Source organism: Amia ocellicauda, chromosome 8 (genome assembly GCF_036373705.1).
Source record: "Amia ocellicauda isolate fAmiCal2 chromosome 8, fAmiCal2.hap1, whole genome shotgun sequence".
In the NCBI taxonomy this organism is placed as follows: Eukaryota; Metazoa; Chordata; class Actinopteri; order Amiiformes; family Amiidae; genus Amia; species Amia ocellicauda.
In genome coordinates, this window is record NC_089857.1 from 13,197,528 (window position 1) to 13,219,144 (window position 21,617).

The 21,617-nt window shown below is 36.8% G+C and overlaps 1 protein-coding gene across 2 annotated transcripts in view; it reads left to right on the plus strand.

Moving 5' to 3' along the window:
* rasgef1ba (RasGEF domain family, member 1Ba) overlaps positions 1-21,617 on the plus strand; it is a 163,896-nt gene that overhangs the window by 80,143 nt on the left and 62,136 nt on the right. For both annotated transcript variants that reach the window (XM_066712086.1, XM_066712084.1), the window contains one exon: positions 3,900-3,953. Coding sequence is in view for 1 of the 2 variants with exons in the window: in XM_066712084.1 (XP_066568181.1) it covers positions 3,900-3,953 (54 nt within the window). In the remaining variant the exon portion in view is untranslated. The remainder of the gene's footprint in view (positions 1-3,899; positions 3,954-21,617) is intronic.

Consider the following 21,617-nt stretch of genomic DNA (forward strand, 5'->3'; position numbering starts at 1 on the left):
GGGATAAGGTTCAGTCAATTCCTCATACTGATGCTGAGGGGGTTGTGCAGCACAGTAAGGCCTCTGGCTCTTAATCCCGTCTGGATCAAAACAGGAATTGTCTGAGGTAAGGAGTCACATAGGAGAAAGTTTCTAATTATGGGACAGAATCTACACCCTTCAGGAGAATTAGCTTTTTACTTAGGCCGTGCTGTGTAAATGTCCTATCTATTGATCTCCCTTTCTGTGGTCTCTCAGGAAAGCAGAGATAATATTGCATCAGTATTCAGACACATTTAGCAGAAGGCTTAAACACGAAATCGCTGCTTTGGTTCTGATGTTTTTAACATTACTGTGGAAAGTAAATGCCTTTTATACGGCACTAGGTATTAATATCATATTTATCTAGCTACATGCATATCTGCAAAAAACGAATATACAAGCCTCCAGTTAACATCTCATGCTAGGCTAATTTAGAGCTATGGGAAAGCCAGCTCTGAGTTTGCCTTCTTCCCTGTATATATTTTTTTTTTACCGTGGCAATACAGGAACAAAAAAACATATTTACCCCTACTCTGTAAAACTGCTTTTTATGCTTTCCTCTCCAGGAGTCGTTCTCCTCAGCTCGGGGAATGAAGCACCATTTGAAGATTCTTTGCAGAACATAATGAGTGTTTTGGTCACCTTGGAGGTCAGGGTCAACTTCAAAGATACAGAAACAATCTTCACCATAGAGTAACAGCAGTGGAGAGCACTGATGCAAAAAAATACAGCTTGTGAGGACTGTATCCCTTAATAGGACAAGGCCAAGGGACAATTACAGATCAACCTAGTTAGGTTCCAAATCTCATTGCTCCTTTTCCTTAGAAAAAACTCGGTCATTATTTATTTTGGTAACGATATATGTGTAATGCTCAATGAGCACAGTCAATGAAGTTTGATAAAACAGAAAAGAAGTTGCATGTGCAGGACCTGCTATGTTGGAGTTCAATGAAGCAGATGAAAAATTATTTATTGATTTATACCCGAAGACCCTACTATTTTTCTTGGCTTCCTCTGCAACCTGCTTCTGGCAGCTGAAGTGAGAAGAACTTCAAAAAAAAAAAAAAACAGGATGGCAAGGGACCACAAGTACTGTTCATTTAAAAACACAACAGCAGACACTGGCATTAACCTTAATTCTTCTCAAGCAGAGAGAGAATGAACTCCGCGGTTTGATGGGAATAGAAAAGAAACTCTTAAGCGCATCTAAATGAATATCTGTTGTAAAATACTGTGAACTTGTATCTATTTGCCATTTCAGCATTGCTTCATTCTTCCCACAAACTTCATTAACAGAGCACACTGACATACATGCAAACTCCGGCTTCTAAATACACACAACACATATTGCTGGTCAAATTCTGGCAAAATGGGTCTATTAATTAATATTTATTACTTGACTGGCCTTACAGTTCATGAACAGTACAGCTGTTGATTCAGTGTCTTTCAGCTTCGGAAAATCCTGATCACAGGAGGATTGTTGCTTAATGACGAAAGGGCAACATTGAATAAAGAATGACATATTAGAGATATGTGATTAGAGGTCAGTTAGGTGGTACGTACACATTCATCTTCTATGACTCTCCCTTATGCTTCTTTATTTTGTATCATTTTTTCTCTTAATTGACAAACAGTACAGGCTACGTTAAAAGTATCAGGCGTCAGGCGTCTCAGCTGCTTCAGGGGATTTGTCCCTTTCTTTATGATTGGGCCTACAATACTGCAGAACCATTTAGAGAACCATTTTTCTGTTCAGATCTCTTCCCTGCTCTAAGAAAACAACCCCTGGCTTGAATATATACATTTGTTAGCAGCTGAGTGAGATTAGATTACTTCAGCTTTTTAGAATGTGGTTTTGTAATATAAATCCAGCTCCACGAGATAAATATTCAGGGATTTAAAGAACTGTTCCTCCAGTCTAAGTCTCAGAAATGTAACAACATTTCTCACATGTTTTCAATTCTCAGTTTTGATTTTAAACTGCTTTTATTTATGTATTTATTTGAATCAGGCAGTTTGATGCTAAGGAACTAGGGAAACCATGTTTAACTCTTTCTGAGAGAATGTCGTTCCCATAATCATATTATTTTCATAAAGAAATTAACAGGTGCATGAAAAGAAAAATTGTTATCTTTAAAATACATTTTTGCAGAATGGTCACTTTCTAGCTGTTGACGGAGCACTTTCTGAGGCAGTGGAATGGATCAAATTAAATCAGAGGAAGACTAATGGCTCCTTCGTGCATTACCACAACACGACCTCCTGCCCCAGAGGAATAATCGATTTGGATCCAAATATTGTTAATCTTGCATGTAAAATGTATCCCAATACATATACTATAAGGTGGCAAAATTGAGAGTTTTATTTCACTGTCAGTGACCAGTCACACAGCTACTTGAAAAAAAGAAGTTAGCAGTCATTTTTCATATTTTGAAAGGTAACACAAAAATTACAGTTCATATGAGGGAAGGCAAAAGTCTCTATGACTATATTATTGCCCCATATATTAATTAATCAGCTGATTTTCTTTATTGGACAGGTACACAAAAACCAACTTTTTTTTTTTTATTGTATGGCATTTAGACACTGACAGTGTTCCGTTATTCATAACTGACTAATAGCACAACACTGTTAGCTTTAACTGTCTTCTGCTTAATTGTTTCGGATCATTCACTGCCGAACGCATACGTGAATGCGTTTTTATTCTGCAGAGTCTGCTGTTTTCTTCCTTCAAAGCTTTGACTTTAATTAGCTGAGAGTGCTCTAGCTCTTCAGCATCTAAATAAAATGCAGATGATGGCCATTATTCTCAGTTAAAACCCTTGTCTGTGCATTTCATTTTTTTTTCTTTGGTAATTAAATTCCATAGTAGCAGAAATAAAAGATGCCAGTAGTAAGGTGCTTTCTGCTTCTACCGATATTGTGCACACCAATAAATAAATTAAATAAAAATGAAATAGCATTACTTACATATTCAGTTTAGTCTTTTTCACATTTCATATCACTTTTGCCAAAACACTCTATTCTGGGGTGTGATGTTGAATGATTTATAAATAAGTCTAATAAGAAGTATAGCCATCAACGTCACTACTGAGAGATAGTGCTTAGCATGGGGTGTGCTGAGTGTCTCAACTGGTAAAATCCTCAGCATGGAGCACAGATTGAGCTGAGCTCTACAGTCCAGACATTGCTGATTTGAATTTGCTTGTTCATATAGGGAGATGTATTTGATTCCACATAAGTCTACATTGCTTGATCACTGCCAGAGCTTAGTGGGCTTGAAGTTGGCAAGGGGTTTTTTGGCTGATCATGTGACAGTGACTCCTATAGTTTACCAGGCACAGGTGAGCGCTGTGGCACCAGTGAGAGCTATATTCGCCCAGCCTACTACGCTGTGGCTCCCACTGTTTGCGCTGTGGACTTTGCAGTGTGAAGAGGAACAGATGGCTTGTCACATTGTGGAAGACACTTGTGGGCTGCCCACATCTCATAGTTGAGTACCAGTTGGCAAACTCCAAATTGTGAGGGTATAAAATAAGAAATAAAAATGGTTAATTTTAAATAAATACATATTGAACACACAGAAAAAAAGTATACCTTCACTTTCATTGTAATTCAGTGATACATGCACATTTAAAATGAGTGGCAAATTAAATAGTTTTGTCTAATGATGTATGTAAATAAATAATACATGTAATTATGTATTATTTTGTTAGAATGTATTTGTTAATTGTAAAACAATGAAAAAAATCCTGTATTGCCAAATGTGTGAAAACAAAACATGCTAAGTGCTGTACTTAACCACATTAAGATTCACAGAGACAGTTGACGATAAAATGTATAGATTTGCTTACACCTGCTTTGATTTGATTTTTCAGCCCACAATCTTTGGAACATTGACCAATGAGAAGCCTTCTTCGGACCGCAAGAGGGTGAGTCAAAGCATACCCAGACTTTGTGTTTGTTGGCTGCTAGCGGGATTTGGAAATTGACATTGTTGTATGTTATTGAATACCGGAGATGAGATGGAAAGGGTCTTTTTAGACTACATTTAACATGTCATTCTTGATTTGCTTTTTGTTTTACATAAAACCGATACTCAGATTTGCTCTTTCAGAGCATCAAAGCACTCTAGTCTGTTGATTATACATTACAAGGTGTTGTAGGCGTGGTACTGTACAAGTAAGAACAAGGTTCAATTCAGATTCTAACCTCGCTTGGTTGTTTTAAAAGGAAAAGATATATGTTTTATCACTGTTGAAACTGGGGGGGTTCAGGATGGTCTGGTCACAAGAACAAAGTTACTGTTCTAGTTCAGAACATGGACCGTCTGTGGCTGGGAACAAAATTAAGTGAGACAGGCACAGACTCTGTAACACGGATGGTGTTACACAGAAACCAAGCCAAGTGTGTCCATTTGTTTTTCATTTCTCAAGTGCCTGTTATTGACAGGGAATTTTGGTGTTCTGAAAAAAGGGGATAGCTGTTTTTGGACAGGATCCTGTGTCTGCTGTTGACTTCTCATTATCTCAGCATTAAAACATTACCATCGGGGCATACATCTCCTAATAAAGTCAATTCTGGTGCTTTGTATTGCTCCAGATCTTCCTACAATACAACATAGGATCACTTTTTTTTTTTTTTAAGTGGGCAACTAAATCCCAACTGAATAGGGCTCAGCCATCCACATTTAGGCAGATTTAATAGCCATTCGGCTGATTTTGGCACATTGTACTGTAGCTGTACAGCTGTAGACTATATAAAACTTAATTATTGGGGTTATAGTCTCAAGTTAATGTATCAATTAAAAACATAGAGTATAATACATAATACAAAATAGTTGTGTGTCTGTGTGTATATATATATATATATATATATATATATATATATATATATATATATAGCCTGCCTGCTATATATACACATATGTGTGTTCTATGGCTCTGTAATAAGTGAATGCACTCATGGTTACAAATGCTCAAGTGGAGAACGTATAATGATGGGGCGAATTGTCGTGGGGGTGAACTGTCGCCAGGGCGAATTGACGGGGACGAAATGTCGCAGGACGAATTGACATGCTCCTGTGTCTGCTAGGCCATTTGGGTCCTAAATGGGTACTAAATGGAAAGTTATATAAGGGTCAATAAAATACACTATTATCAAATACCAATATCATACAAGGTTAAAGCTTGCAGATTCTAGTAAGGCCTTTTTAATAAAATAAAATGCAATTAGTATACTTTGTTTTCTTTAAATGTGTGCCACAATGTGATAATTTATAAATACAAAATCACTCCAATATCTGTGATGATCTTCTGGGTTGCAGTACTTTAAATAGCTTTAAATTCAAAAACACATACACATTAAAAAAAAAAAAAACACAATCTCGCAACGTAACATCGAGATATAATCTTGCCTATTCATACCCATTTAATGTATTGCATAAATATACCAAATATTGAATTCCACTCTACTTTGACACACAGGCTCTGCACTGCCTCTACTTTTCAAGGCATTCATCACATATTCTATGAGAGTCTAAAGCATACATAGCAAAGCGCTGCGTGCATTTCATTTTAAAGGGGTTCTTCCTTTGAAGACTGCAGATCTCTTTCATGAGTTCCCTCTGTGAAGTATTCAGGAGCTTTATATGGGCACACTGAACAAAAATGTCTATTCCTTGCATCCTGCCTTAGTATGAATTGTCATTTTCTTTATTAAACTGATGTGACAATAACAGGGAACTAGGGCTATTAAGATCTGTGTGGACAATGAGAACTGGCCTGTTACTCTCTGAGCTACCTTAGTTGGTTGGTCCCTTGAGAGATTTTCAAAGTGACTGGAGACCAACCATTGTTTCCATCTTGTGAAGCTATGCCAATGTAGAAGGAAGACGCTGGAGAGATATGGACAATGCTACGTGTCTTATGCACTGCGCATATTTATATAGAGTTTGTAGTTGAAAGCTGGTTGTTTGCTATGGAGTAAACTACTGCTAGGAAACTCTCCTACATGAGCTGAACTCAAGTTTACTTTCATCGCTGAGCTGTCAAGTGAAAAAAGGAGGAAACTGAGATACTCCAACTTTTTCCCCCTGCGATTGAATTGGGTTTGAAGCTCTTCAGCATCAGACGTTTGATGTGTCGAGGCACTTCTTCCTCTCATCCTGTGTTTCACTTTCCTTTTGGAGTTCAGAACAAGAGCCTGCTTTGCTACTCTTCTGTGTTTTGGGTTTGCCCTACGTATAACCATGGAACACCCTACAATCTCTTTATTGCCACTTGGCTCTAGAAACAAGTTAATGTGTTTGTTTGCCGCCAACTTCACTTTTATGGTGCCAATGTTTATGAAAGCATCCACAGAAACATGTCAAAATAAAGTAGTACTATCAGAATTATGGTTAATTGAATACACCTTTTTTTGTTGAAGTTTTAAAATAAAGCCTGCATGGGCCCAATTTATTAGGCTAGGAAGACCACGGTGATGATAAAACTTACAGGCTGCATAAGAACCTAAAACGTGTGTTGTACTTGGAGATCATTTTTCTGTTAATATCTGTACAACCACATGGCAGTGATTTAGGCATGTGACATGCTTCACTACAATTAGGGGCCAAATGTGTAGCTTTCATTGACTACAGCAGCTTTTAACAGACGTGGGAGAACCCCTTCTTTCCCCAACAATAATGCCGTTATATATTTGAGCGTGGCAGCAGCTGAGCACAGAAGCTCCACAGGAGGGGCGCAATTCATCAGTAGCTTCCTGACAGGGTTTCCCTCTGGAAGGACTGCCTCTCTACCACCTGAACACCTTTTATATGGTAATTATTCTAACTTCAGGATGATCCATTACCACAATGGCAAGGGTTGTGTTTCAGTGATTTGCTTCAGGATGCCCAGAATACAGTGTAATGATGCCACAAGGGTGTATGCTTGCAAAGAGGTTGTTTAGGTAGAGGTTATTGCAGATGCACCTCTGTTCTGTTTATCATGTGCTGATGATTGATTGACAGGAAGGTGAAAGGAGTAGAAGGGGAAGAAAAAAAGGGCTTGCAACCATTTCAGAATAGATATGAAGCTTAAACATTCCTGAATATGTTTTTTAGCTGAAATAGTATTCATTAAATATAATAGTTAGTGACTAGTGACTCCTCTGTTCAAAATTAAATTCAGTTTGGTTACTTAGAATGCCGAGGGTACAAATGCATTGTCTGAATACATTTAAATTGCATGGAAAGATGTGTTAGCATATGTCTTCAAAACAGATGACGACATTTAACTTCTTCTTGAGTGGTGTTTAAAATGAAAAAGATAAATGTATGTGTATTAGTAGTATTTTTTTTTTTTTTACTTGATCAAGACAAGATATACTGTTTAGGTTTCTAATATCAGACACCAGTTATTCCACTTATTGCCATTGTGTTTCAAATAGCATATGATTGAGTGCTCTCCCTGCAGCAGCATTTGAAAACCCTGATTAAATTATGAAAAGAAGAGTGTTTAACAATGAGTATGAGAATACATATTAATCTGTAGCAAGAAAGATCTGTCATGGAGGACTTTCAATGTTACAGGGAAAAAAATGATATTTTGTTGTATCTAACAAGAGGGAATAAGAAGGCTTAAATATCGAATGTGCCATAATTGGAACGTAAAGTGCCATATTTCTGCACAATGAGCTATTCACAAAGAAACTTGACTCCTCGCCTTTAGTATCTGTGGTTTAATTAACATACATAAAGGAGTCCACACCAGACTCCATGTTGTCTTGAAATGCAAATTATAATGGCAGGAATCAAAAAAACCTAATTAACAACAACAAAAGAAATAATTAACTGGCTTCTGTGCTTGGTTAGTTAGATATATTAGGGGAACTACCCTGTCTCATGAAGAAAAGCCCCAGCCTGCCAACTGGCAAATGGCTTATTTAATTACTTAGCTTCAGCCGATAATGAAGCAGAAAGTTTTATAGACAGCCCATTTCTCATTCATCAGAAAGAAGAAAAATAAAAATGCTTCTGAACACCCCGTCTTTCTTCTACCCCACCGGGACTGTAATAATTCAGCATGTTTTGTTTCTCTTGTTCGGTGTCTCAGTGAGCTCTGGACTTCAGCTGCCGTGTGAAAGCCTGGCAATCCATCTCTTGTTCAATCACAGGTGCTATATTTGTTGGCAGTGCTTCCTTGAATAGCCCAAAGTAAACATTATCTCTTTCTTATGTAAAGCCTGATTTGTAACCAGGCTCACAAAGCAGTGAGGTGATACCATGAGGCTGCCAGCCAAACATTCAATCATTCATATCTATTTTAGCGTCTTATGCAAGTTTTGGATTAAAGAAATAAATAAAAATCATAGTAATCGATTTAGTATTGTGTTTTAAGGGGAAATGTTCACAATTTTGTTTGGTTTGAGCTGTTCCTGGCAAATAAATTCTACATTCAAGGGGAAGGCAAAACCCACTTTGGTGGAAAATATGTATTCGTACAGAACTCTATGGTAACCATTTCCTATGGTAACCCTATAGTAACCTTAGTTCTCATAAAGCACTTAATTTGTAAGACAGGTTTGGAATTTCTTAGAGATTATTATTTTGTTATGCCCTAACATCCATAGCCTTCTGTTTTATTTTATTTGATAAGAAATAAATGTAAGAGGAGAATAAGAGACAACTTCCTTTCAATTAAAGTTTTAGAGATTATAATGGATTCTTCTGGCAAAGTAACGTAAATATTGATCAGTGTATATTTCACTCTTCTGAAAAACAAACAAACAAAAAACATACATATATTTGAACAATCTTTGGAAAGGCTTAATTTGGATTTATATATTAATCTAATAATGGAAATCTGAAAATGAAATTAATTGAGAAAACAGACATTGCTCTCTGCCTTCTGTGATGTTCTGGTAGTATTTCCACCAGTTATCTGTTCAAAATATTTCTGTTTTAGATTTACTGTCATACATAAAATATAATCATATCAACCCTTGTTCAGTAGATGGATAGTTCATGTTTTTATTGACACACCGAAACATTATTTCCTTTCACAGAGCAGTTAAATTCCTTTTTTTTTTTTTGCAATTCCCTTTGGGGGATGTTTTTCAGCAATTTTTGATATACTGCCCAGTGTTGAGGAGCATCAAATGAATATCATAATTTATGATCTCTATATGTGGTGTTGGAAGATACTGCATTAATGTTGGATAGATATTATTTTTCTAAATTTGTGTAAATTTGAATTTGTAAAATGTATTATGCCTTGAACTGCACTGTATTATTGCACTTTGTATTGCTCTTATATTTTGTAAGTCGCCCTGGACAAGGGCGTCTGCTAAGAAATAAATAATAATAAATTAAGGATAAAAGCAAGGGCAAAAAACGAAATACAAATAAAAACCAAGAACACAAAGTTCTTCTCCTTTTTTTTTTTTTTTTTTTTTTTCTTACTTTTGTTTAATTAAATCAAGATAAAGTGTACTATATCTCATTTAGGTCATAGCAAATTTGATATGAAAGTCTCTTTTCTTCCTGCAACCTGAAGATTTGTAATCCACAAGGAATTGCTTTGATGTGATTGCATTCTGTAATAGTGTTAGACTCCAGTGTAGTGCTATGTACGGGGGATATTTAAGTGTACACAAAGGCTATCTCTGTATTTTTTTTGTATCCCTTTTTTGGCAGAACACATTGTTGTGTCTTAAGATGGACCAGTGCAACAGGGGGTGGAATAAAACAAAGGTTTGCACACTATTACGAGACATTTAAATTGTTTTTGTGTCAGAAGTGTAGGTTACTGCAGGTTATGTGTTGTAATAGGTTATTTTTTTTAAAATGCTACAGGAAATTACTGTAAACCTGTAGTATAAAATGGTACAGAAAGGTCTCTCAACAAATATATATATTTTATATGATATTGATTGAAATGGGTTTTGTGAATTTGTCTGAAGGTGAAGCATCATAATCTGAGAGTAAAAGCATAGTTGGCGTCCCTCACCAAAAGCTGAACATCGCTCACTATATGCCAGTAGATGCCTCTATGTGCATGTGATTGTTTTCAAACAAGACCATTTTTGTTACTAGTTTGGACCGCTAAATATATAACGACTGCCTACAGAGAAGGTTGAGAATATTTGCTTTTAATTTTATTACACATAATTTGTCACAGTCATATGTATGTCCTTTTGATTCATAGTTGACCAGGGACCTTGGTTCATTAATGGAAAAGGTATCCCATAGCAACAGGAGAATGTTGCTGGCTGTATTACTAGTGCAGTGGAATTTTAATTAATGTTTGCTCTTTGGTGAGGAAGCATCCCATCTTCACCGTACCAGTTTGAGAGAGGTTTTTATCTCCTGCCGAGTTGCTATAGACTGCTGTTTTGCATATAAATGTAATAACGTGTATACTTTAACATTAGCCAAATAAAAAAAAAAGATTAATCCTGAATATTATTTTGTCTTTTGTTTGGTTTGAACAGAGAAAGCCCTACCTAATTTGATTTTCTGTGTAAGGTATTTTGGGTTCCATTTTGCAGCAAGAGCAAACATATTCTTGAAAAGTACTTAAATAAATTGCAAATCTGTCAAGATACAATTTATTGGTTGACATTTATATATATATATATAAATGTCAACCAATAAATATATATATAGTCTCTGAATTAGTCTTTTTTTTTTTAACTTGACTTTATGAAAACAGTGAATCACCACAGCAGTCCTGTATAAATTTAAAATTACCATTGAAAGGCTTAGAAACAGAAAGAACAGGGTTAAATGCTCCTCACATGGACCACTTGATTAATTTCTCTTTTAAAAATGCAGAAGACTTTAATGGGAAAATCTTCTTCCCGTATAGTAACTGACAACATTTAATGTTTTCCAGAAGCAGAACAGCTGGATAAAGGAGAAGACTGTCTAATGGATTTTTACTCAAGCTTTAAGTTAGCAGTCTCTTGCCTCTTCTTATTATAACGAAAGACAATACATTGAATGTTAAACCATTTAATCGTATCTTGTAAATCATTTTTTAGGTAAATATGGGGGTGGGGGTGTTGGGGACCAAACACAAAATTGGTATTGTAACTGTTATTTTGGTAAGATGGTAAGAAATACTTTTAAAGATAAAACCTCAGAACTCTCCATATCGTATACACATTCAATTCTTTAAAGAAATAAGGAGATATATTCTGCGAAAATTCCTAGTAGGTTTGACTATGGAGAAAGACTTTTTCTTGTCATACCCATCCTTTATGGTGACTCAATTTCTATATACAGTTAGGTCTATAAATATTTGGACAGTGACACAATTGTCATCATTTTGGCTCTGTACGCCACAGCAATGGATTTGAATGGAAACAATCAATATGTGCTTTAAGTGTGGACTTTAATTTGAGGGTAGTTACATCCAAATTGAGTGAACGGTGTAGGAATTACACCCATTTTTATATGTGGTCCCCCCAATTTAAAGGGCTCAAAAGTATTTGGACAAACTAACATAATCATTAATTAAATTGTGACTTTCAATAAATACTTGGTTGCAGATCCTTTGCAGTCAATGACTGCCTGAAGTCTGGAACCCATAGACATCACCAGATGCTGGGTTTCTTCCCTGGTGATGCTCTACCAGGCCTGCACTGCAGCTGTCTTTAGTTCCTGCTTGTTCTTCAAGAGAAGACTTCACCAGAGTAAATACAGAGGGTTTACCACAAAATGTAAACAGGAAACGGGAAGAGCAGATTAGAGTTTGCCAAAAAACATCTAAAGAACTCTGTACAGTTCTGGAACAACATCCTATGGACAGATGAGACAAAGATCAACTTGTACCAGTATAACGGGAAGAGAAGAGTATGGAGAAGGGAAGGAACTGCTCATGATCCGAAGCATACCACCTCATCTGTGAAGCATGTTATGGCATGGGCATGTGTGGCTTCCAAGGGAACTGGTTCCCTTGTATTTATTGATGATGTGACTGCTGATAAAAGCAGCAGGATGAATTCTGAAGTGTTTAGGGCTATATTATCTGCCCAGATTCAACCAAATGCTTCAAAATTTATTGGATGGCGCTTCACAGTGCAGATGGACAATGACCCGAAGCATACTGCGAAAGCAACCCAAGACTTTTTTAAGGTGAAGAAGTGTAATGTTCTGCAATGGCCAAGTCAATCACCTGACCTGAATCCAATTGAGCAGCATTTCACTTGCTGAAGGCAAAACTGGGCAAAATGCCCCAACAACAAGCAGGAACTAAAGACAGCTGCAGTGCAGGCCTGGCAGAGCATCACCAGGGAAGAAATCTAGCATCTGGTGATGTCTATGGGTTCCAGACTTCAGGCAGTCATTGACTGCAAAGGATCTGCAACCAAGTATTGAAACTCACAATTTAATTCATGATTATGTTAGTTTGTCCAAATACTTTTGAGCCCCTAAAATTGGGAGGACCACATATAAAAATGGGTATAATTCCTACACCGTTCCCCAACTTGGATGTAACTACCCTCAAATTAAAGATGAAAGTCTACACTTAAAGCACATCTTGATTGTTTCCTTTCAAATCCATTGTGGTGGCGTACAGAGCCAAAATGATGTGTCACTATCCAAATATTTATGGACCTAACTAAATGTCTCCCTGTTTATATATGCTTATCATCATCAGGGGCGTGGCCAGGATTTCTGGGCCCCATGAAAGAAAACCTCCATGGGCCCCACCGATATGACGCACAGGGCCCTTTCTAGGGCCCTCTCCCTCTCGGGGCACCCTGAATTGTCATCACCTTTCACTCCTTTACCACACCGCTTCTTATTACATTTTCCAGTTATACTTCCAATTATATTCTGTGTGAAGAGCCTTATACATTGTGTTGTGCCCATACATATATTGTTGTTTCAATATATTCTTCACTTCCGTTTTTCTCCTACGCTGTGATTTCAAAATGCATGATTGAGAACTGTGCTTGTGTTTAGGTATTAATGCACAAGGGAGTGTTAATGTAGGTAATGGGTCATTTAATCTTTTTATTTTATGTTTGTGTTTCAGTATATGGTAGTTAAGCACTGTACAGAGTATAACACAGTGGCGCCTTTTGATAAGAGCTTATCTCTCAAGGAAATCCAATCACAATTTTTTCGCACACCACTGAATCTCGTTGCCTGCAGACAGTGGTGTTTCTCAATGCAGCCAAACAGAAACAACATTGCTATTTCCCAGGTATATCCCAAGTACCATTAGTAAAGCATTGCGTGAGCCAATCAGACAAATGGAGAAATTACCTACAAAGAGACATCAGAAACCCCATCTCCTTAAATTGTGTTGGTTGAAGTCTCATTTATAGAAATGCTCTTCAGAAAAAACAACAACAGCTTTACAACAATAAAGCAACACTTTGTTCTCTGAAGTGCACTGCCCCTCTAGTGCAAACTCAAGTCTCTGCCAGCATGGAAGAAACATGCCAAACTCAGAAGGAGTAGGTAATTTCCTCTAGGCCCTCTTCAATGGTTATTGAGACATAGGTGATCCATACAGAAATGCCTACAGCCATAAACCATTGTGTAAAGCATTTGTTGAGCTAATGACTTCCTAATGCATTAACCAGTTAGTCTCTTGTGAGTATCCCCGACTGCAGTAGCTATTGTGTGCTGGAGTGAAGTAAAGTTAAAGTGACCACCGGGCTTGATTAATAGGAATTGATGTGTGACTGAACATTTAGGTCAGGGAAAGATTCAGCAGTAACTCTGTAACAGTACCAAGGCCTCCTGTGTAAACTCTTTGGAATTGGTTTTATATACAAGCATGGCAGTTCTCTGTGTAATTCATTGTTACCAGTATTATCTTCATGAAACTGAAGATGTGTACAGAATGAGACTAATAAAATCTGTCCTAGTCATGTAATACCAAAGTTATATAATTGTGCCTATAAGCAAAATGTTCCCCATACCCATTAAATCTGCATTTAATATCTGAAATACTAGAAATTGTGGGTAAATACGTCTTTAAGCTGTGACATTTTAATTATTTGGAATGCTTTCATATTCTAATTACATTTAAAAAAAATCTAATTATTTCAGTTTAAAACAAGTATTTAAACTAACATTGATTTTCTATGATTCCATGGAAAAAGTTCAGTATAAAGACTGATGTATTTTTGGCCCATTACTCAATCCATCCCAAGCATTTGAAATTCTTGTTTACATATACAATGGTGTCACCTTAGCAGAATGTAAATTCATTGAACACTATCACCTGAAGTTCAGATTTAAGTTTAAACGTGTTTCCAGATATTGAAAATTAAGGGGTGCTCAGATTAAGATGGCCACAATTTCCATGGAAATGCAGACAAACCCTCTCATTGTCATTAAGGAAATCTGTCTTTATTTTAAGTGAGTAATTCCCAGAGGTTGCAGAATTGCTTTCTTCTGTGAGCGAGGCAATCTGTCATATATACTCTTTCTGTTTGCCATTCCAGTTCTTCTAAATCAATCAATCAGGACTAGGTACAGTTATACAACTATAAAGGCCCTATCCCAAGCCTGGTCTGTGACCTGTTTTAACACTGCCATCAGCAGACATCAGCACTCGCTGCTCTGAAGGTTGTTGACAGTCCCCGATTCGCTTTACATGTCTTATGCAATAGCCTGTTGTTTGAAAGTTTTGTATCCAAATCACTTTATCCAGATTCGTATAGGTGCACACGGTGGAAACATGATTAATTGAATGTAAATCTTTTGAAATTAGTTTATGAATTGACCCCAATACTCCCCAGGTTTTAGAAATGACTCTCCAACAAACTTCTTACTGTCCCTCTTTTGAAAATCACACAGATCATATAGATCCCTCCCATACACAGCTGGGAGTTTAGCCAATCTATACTTTTGAACCCCCAACATAAGCATGAGAAGGATTCATATCTTGCAAACCCCTGAACCTAACACATACCAATGTATGTTTATGATTACTGATCATACAACCATTCAGGAGTGCTCTGAATGTTAAAGAGAGATAGCATGTATGTAGTTTGATATTTTCAACCATGCATGAAATTGTGTGTGTGTGTGTGTGTGTGTGTGTGTGTGTGTGTGTGTGTGTGTGTGTGTGTGTGTGTGTTTTTGTAAGATGCCCATTTCATTATTAAATCCCTGGAAGTCAAGGACTGGTCAGAGCCACATTGGCAACAGTTCATTAAAAGATAAGAACAGATGAGCTATAGATTGTTATCAGTTAAAGTCGCTTCATTGTAGATTCATTTAAGATCAAGGTAAGAAATGAAGTATTGAATTTAGGAGACAATCAATTACGCATACATAGTAAAAACCCATAAGATGACTTCACAAGGCTGTTTGATCTTGATACGATATATTTTCCTCTGGTGGAGTTTTCTCTATTGGCTCGGTGGCTATGATCTACAATGTCTTTTGAAAGCATAACAAACCACTACACCATCACTGTAAGATTTCAAAGGAACATTGAATAGGCATTATAACACAATTTACACACAATTTACAACACCACATACAAGCCAATGTTGACCAACAAAACAGATGGCCCCATTGCAGGCTACCTGGGCATTTACACTTGACATATATACACTACCAGTCAAAAGTTTTAGAACACCTCAATTTTTTTTATTTATGCAGTTTAATGTTTCTATGTACTCTGAAATTAAAGCATAGAACAAATCCCATGTGAATTAATCCCATGTGTACTCTTCATTGTTGTGTAGTGTTTTGAGAAGTGCTTGGCATCCCATGAAAGCTGAGACTCTCAGCTTTCTAACAATGTGAAGCATTCTCTGATGTGAATTGGGGGATGGGGGGATACTTGGTGTGAGTAGGAATACAAAATCTCAGAAAATATTGACAATTATGACATATTCTGGAACCAGACAGTTTACTGATCAAAACAAGACCATCCACGTTTTGGTAGAAGCAACACACACCCGTAGAGAGCTCAAAATGTCAAGGTGGAAAACTCTTTACAGTGTAATAATACACGCTGATAATTGGATCTGAACATCTCTGTGTTTCATAGAACATCAAATATTATATACAGGATTAATCATTAGGTTCTTCTGAACAAAACAAGCCTATTTGCAAAAAAGTCTGATTGAAACTGAGTGATCTCTGACCAATTAATGAGTTCCCCCCAACCCCCCCGAGCAGACTGCGCGTTTACCCCCCGGGCTCTGAGTGACGGCGGGCAACACGGAAACTGTAAATCGTATGTGTTTGAGAATGAAACGCACTGGTAGCCAAGAGAATAAGCTTTCGAATGATGTGTGCATTGTAGGAATACAGTGTCACTTCTATGCACAGGAGCTGCGTGTAACACTGCCAAATAATGCTTAAGAGGGTGTAGTAACAGTATATAACCTAAACTTTTTTTTCTTAACCTCTGGCAGTTTACCGCTTACCTTTGTACCATTTCATGTTATTCACTGGACTTGAACTGCTAACATTGCAATAAAAACTGGAAAAATGGGGGGGGAAAACATTTCACCAGTAGTGTATATAGAAGCATTTGTGATGATTTATTGAAGAATCAAATATTCAGGATTGACCAGTCTGATTGAGTCTTTGTATTTTGTCACCAGTGTAGCTAAACACTGAAAGACTTAATTGGCAAGCTATTTTTCAAGTCTCTTATCATTCACTCTTTAAAGCAAGCTATAAATCCCACATCACTGTGGCTCTCTAGGGCTGTGGTTGAAGACTTTCACAACCCTTGCATTTTAGCCATACTGAGACCCATTTCAATGAGTATTGCTTTGGGAATGAGAGTGACTTGGAGAAAGGGGCCTACTGAACAGGGCTATAAAATTGCATTCACCTTGCAATACAATTCCTCCTCTTCACACAGGATCAAATCAGGGTGATGTTCCATGAGTTACATTAGTGATATGTAGTATACAGCTGAAAAATACATTTTAGTTACTGTTGCTACAATAACATTTTGGGAATTGGTGTAGGGTTTTATGATCTGTCTTGCTAGATGTTTCAGAAGAGAAAAAATCATTCAGAAGCCATAGGGTGGGATTTTATTTTCTTCCTATTTTAGACCATTAAGAGCACTGTCATTTCAGATTTTCCAGCTGAAATCCTGCAAGTATCAAAGGGGAGGTGTAGGAGAACCACAGGTGTCATGGCAGATTGTGACTGGTGCTGCAGGGTGTTGGACAGTCACCATGCGACTTTCAAAATGGGGCAAACATCTTGTGCGGGTCACTTTCAAAGGATTCTTATCAAATGTATCATCCATCCATTTTATTAACCTTTAAAAATATATTAATGCAGTTTCTAAAAAAAATGCATTAATATATGCATAATATAATGATCACTTGCCCCCTTTGAAAAACAGGTTATAAGTGCAGGATCTCAACAAATAAATTGGTGCCTCTGAAGAGATTGCAATCTTTGCTTTCAAAATGTCTACCACACAGCTTATACTGCATATATTTACAAGCAATAGTTGAAAAATTAAAACAAATAAATAAGTAAACAAATATATTCAAGTGACACATAGGCATCATTGTGCATTTTTCACATAACTGCTTGTATTATATAAGTGCCTTGAATAGGGTCATGTTACTCATTGTGTACTGAGCACTTTGCCATGATGTAATCCCTCTGAATTCAGTAGCATTTATAAAACTCCTGAATCGAGAGTCTTTTGGCATTGTGGGTTTATCGCTCTGCTGGGTTGAGCTGTGCGTTTCGGTGTGCCCCTTCCCCCCTTTTTTTCCCCATCCTTTTTTTCTGTAGTTTATAGTTCTCCTGTCTTTCCTGTTCATGTTTAATAAGTCTGTTGATTCATATTTTAAAACTTCTTGCAACACATCCCTGGCTGATATTTTTTTATTTCATGCCAAAGTTGAATACCACTCTATAAATAATATATTGACGGCAAGAAAAAAACAAATATTTAATGTTGTGTGTTTGTTGGGCTTCCAGAACGATGCATATTTCACCTCCAGTGTGTTGGCTCCACTGCCGATTGAGATATCACACTGACTGATTAAAAGAAATCTGTTAGACAGGCCAGGTGATGTGTAACTTGAAGAGCAAAGCATTCCTGTGTAGACTGAGCAAGGCTATAATGAGCACAAACACCTACACAGGGGACACCTATGCCTTCAGACAGTGGAGACATGAACTGTGATGGTCTGGGAGATGAGCAGTGACAGGAAGCGAAGGGGAATTCTGTCATGACTGAGTGAGAGGAGAGAAATCATTCAAGGAGGATAGGCACATAAGGATGTTGTAAAATATAGATAGTTAAAAAGACATTAAAAGGATTCATTTCAAATGAAGCATGTCATACTAACTGATTCTGTGGAACTTCTTTAAATGCCTAGGATAAAAGACTCATAGAAGCTACATACAGTAATTGCTTTGATAAACACTGGCCTTTGTTTGCTGTGGTATAACTACAGTAAAATGTAGGAAAATGAAGTGAAATCATTGTAAAAAGGACAAATACAGAAAACCATCCTACAATCCATGGCCAACCACAGCATTGTCTACATGAATTGTAAAACCAAAAGCAAATGGTCAAATTACCATGCAGATTTACTTTGCCACACTTTCTTAATGGATTATATAATCTAAAACACAAATGCATACCATTAACAGTCATTCAAAAATATTTATAGCTTGATAAACAGAAGCACACAGGTCATGGTGTTGATCTGAGAAAAGTCATTTGGGATTGCAAATCAAGATGAAAAATTATAATTTTAAATTTAAAAGGAAAAAATAATACTTTGTTTGCTTTTTCAAAATATTGTTTTCCAGGTCTCAGTGTGTTGTCTGTCTCGAGAGCCACAACCAAGGTTAAGACAACACCCAGAAGCTATCATTTGTGGTCTGGCCTTTATTATTAGTGAGTGAGTGCCGATGCGGAACTTCAGTAATGACAATATTTTGAGACAATGAGAAACCAGAGCAGCATCTAACAATATTGTTCTATACTCACGCAGAATATAAAAACACATGTGGAAACTGAGATCTGTAAGTTTGTTCATGTATAGTAACAATTTAAAGCATCCACACGCTTCATTGGAAATTATTAATTTAATTTAATGAATATGGTTCATATTTGACCTGTGATATATTTTCAGATTTTGTTGAACACTGATTCAGCCTAGAGAAATCGATAAAGATTCACACTGGTTAGGGGATGTGTAAACTTTGGAATACAAGCCCATTGGTGTCAATTTGGATCCAGTTATTCCAATACTATGTGCATATAAAGTTAGAATGAAGTCATTTCCTTATGCTGATTAAAATTTTTGATGTAAATGCCAGTAGAGATGCTTCATTGCCTTGTGTGACAATGATTCTAGCAGACAATGATATTGACTTCCTATGCTTCGTTCAACTCAAAATTGCTTTCTGTAATGTTCTTCATTGCCCTAAATCCAGTAATCCAAAAGGAAATGAAATTGGTGAAGTGAATTACAGCCCCTGCTCAGAAATAATACAAGATACTATTGAACAATTTAAGCAGATTAATCCAATTATTACGTTATCTTATTAAACCTAGACAGCTTCTCAACACAGCTATTTATTTAAATTGGAATAGATATATAATATATAATAATCTATGTAAATTATAACTTTGAGTGTTGGAATTATATATTTTCATAAATGACTGTTTTCTATCAATTTCAAAACTGTTCCCAAGTGATTATGGGATATCACCTTTCAAACCTTTCACACCTTTCCAAGCACATAAAAAGTCTTATAGATGTTTCACCTCCAGGGGTCTATCGGAAGCTTTGTTATAAGACTTTTAATGTGCTCCCATGTGAAAGGTAAAGTCCCATAATCCCTTGGGAACTGTTTGTTCATTTCAGATAACCAAGGTTGCATTGGCAAAGGCACCCCTAAATGCAAAAGCTTGCCATTTCCTATAAATTGGCAGATACTATTTAATATTAGCCATAGAAGAGTCTGCTTAAGTGTTCATAAGGGTTCCATTTCATCAGTACTCTGATTTCCCTTTGTGTCCCAGGTGTTCAGATACTGATACTGAATCACTGCCTATACCTTAGAACTAAATATCAAGGAGCATTAACTTTCTATCAGTATCAGAGGTTTCCATTTATCTCAGGTGTCATTACTGATGGGTAAAGCAAGCCCTGGGAGCTGTCTGTCTGACTAAGACTTGTGCTGCTGGAAACACAATGCTGGTTAATGAAGAGGCAAATAGTAATAAACTCTGGTTCACCGATGTCACATTAATATTTATAACATACAATATTATCCTATCATGAAAAGTGTGTTTTATGTACCACAGAGCAGTACACAATCACCTAAAATGGGACTGAAATCTTGTAGAAATATATCTTTAGTACACAGTATATTCAGGCTTTACATATTGGGATTTATAGGGGGCAGAGTCTGTCTTTGTACTTCATCAGGTCAATGAGTGGTGTTCCTTCAAATCATAATCCTCCATGAAGCAATAAAGACAGTCGATTGCCAGCTCCTGTCAGGTATCTTGTCTCAATCCAAACAGGAAGTATGAAAAGCCTGAAGAAGAAAGAAAAGACATGTGGCTAAAGCATTTTGCAGGCCCTCAGCATTCCACATTTAACTAGAGAAGAGATGAAACTTGGAGTCACTCCAGTGTCAGTCAAGGAATAGTTGGGCTTTATAGTTGTGAGTGTCTTTTATATATTCCTAGCTGGGTAGACCTTTTTACACAGTGAGCTCATAAATCTCACAGTATTATCTCAAAGTCAAACAACACTTCATGTTAAAATGAGAAGGACTGTTTTGAAGCGGTGCCTTTAAGATAGTGTGAGAGTAGATATATTATCCCTTTCAGGATACACGGGGTCACTGTTCACAGTGTGTTTTAATTACCTGGTCACAAGTGTTCAAGATCATATACTATTGAATGCTCTTCTTTAAGTGTTGAGACCTATTTGCAGCATTAACAGTGTTATGAACCGACCGTTTAAGTGGATTGAGAGGTTAATGTATTATGGCTATTAGGAGAAGTCAAGCTGCACCTGTTTTACTGATACATTGGATGAGAAAAACTACAGTGTACTTTCAGAAGGAAGAGTAGTGTAACAGATCTGACTTGATGGTTCATGGATTGACACAAAGACACTCAGCCCTGGGTGACTGATCTCGCTGTCGTAGGCAGAATTGTATTCTTGATGGAACAGGGAAAGCATACCTCAACAGCACAACAGTCGAAATCCACTTGGGTGTGATGTTAGCACTTCAGACTAGAGGGGGATATAAGTAGAGTTTTTGTGACTTAGAAACAGTGACTTAATTGCACAGAGAGTAGATTATATTATCCGTCTTTGATTCCAATGTCTATAAATTGTTCACTTCATGAGATATTTAATCAAACAGGATGATTACTGAGTTCAACATTGGGACTCAGTTCTGCTTTGTTTTACAGAAAGTTTGAAACATAATTAGGGATGTCACTCTAGAAAACATTAAACGACTGATTCCTTTTCAATTCTGTTTTTAATTATTCAAACAGACTTGCTTGTTTTACAGCACACTTCTGGGGATTTTCAAAGTTTTTTGCTCCGGGCTACTTTTACTACAAGCTTTGTGGAAGTAATTGTAGAAT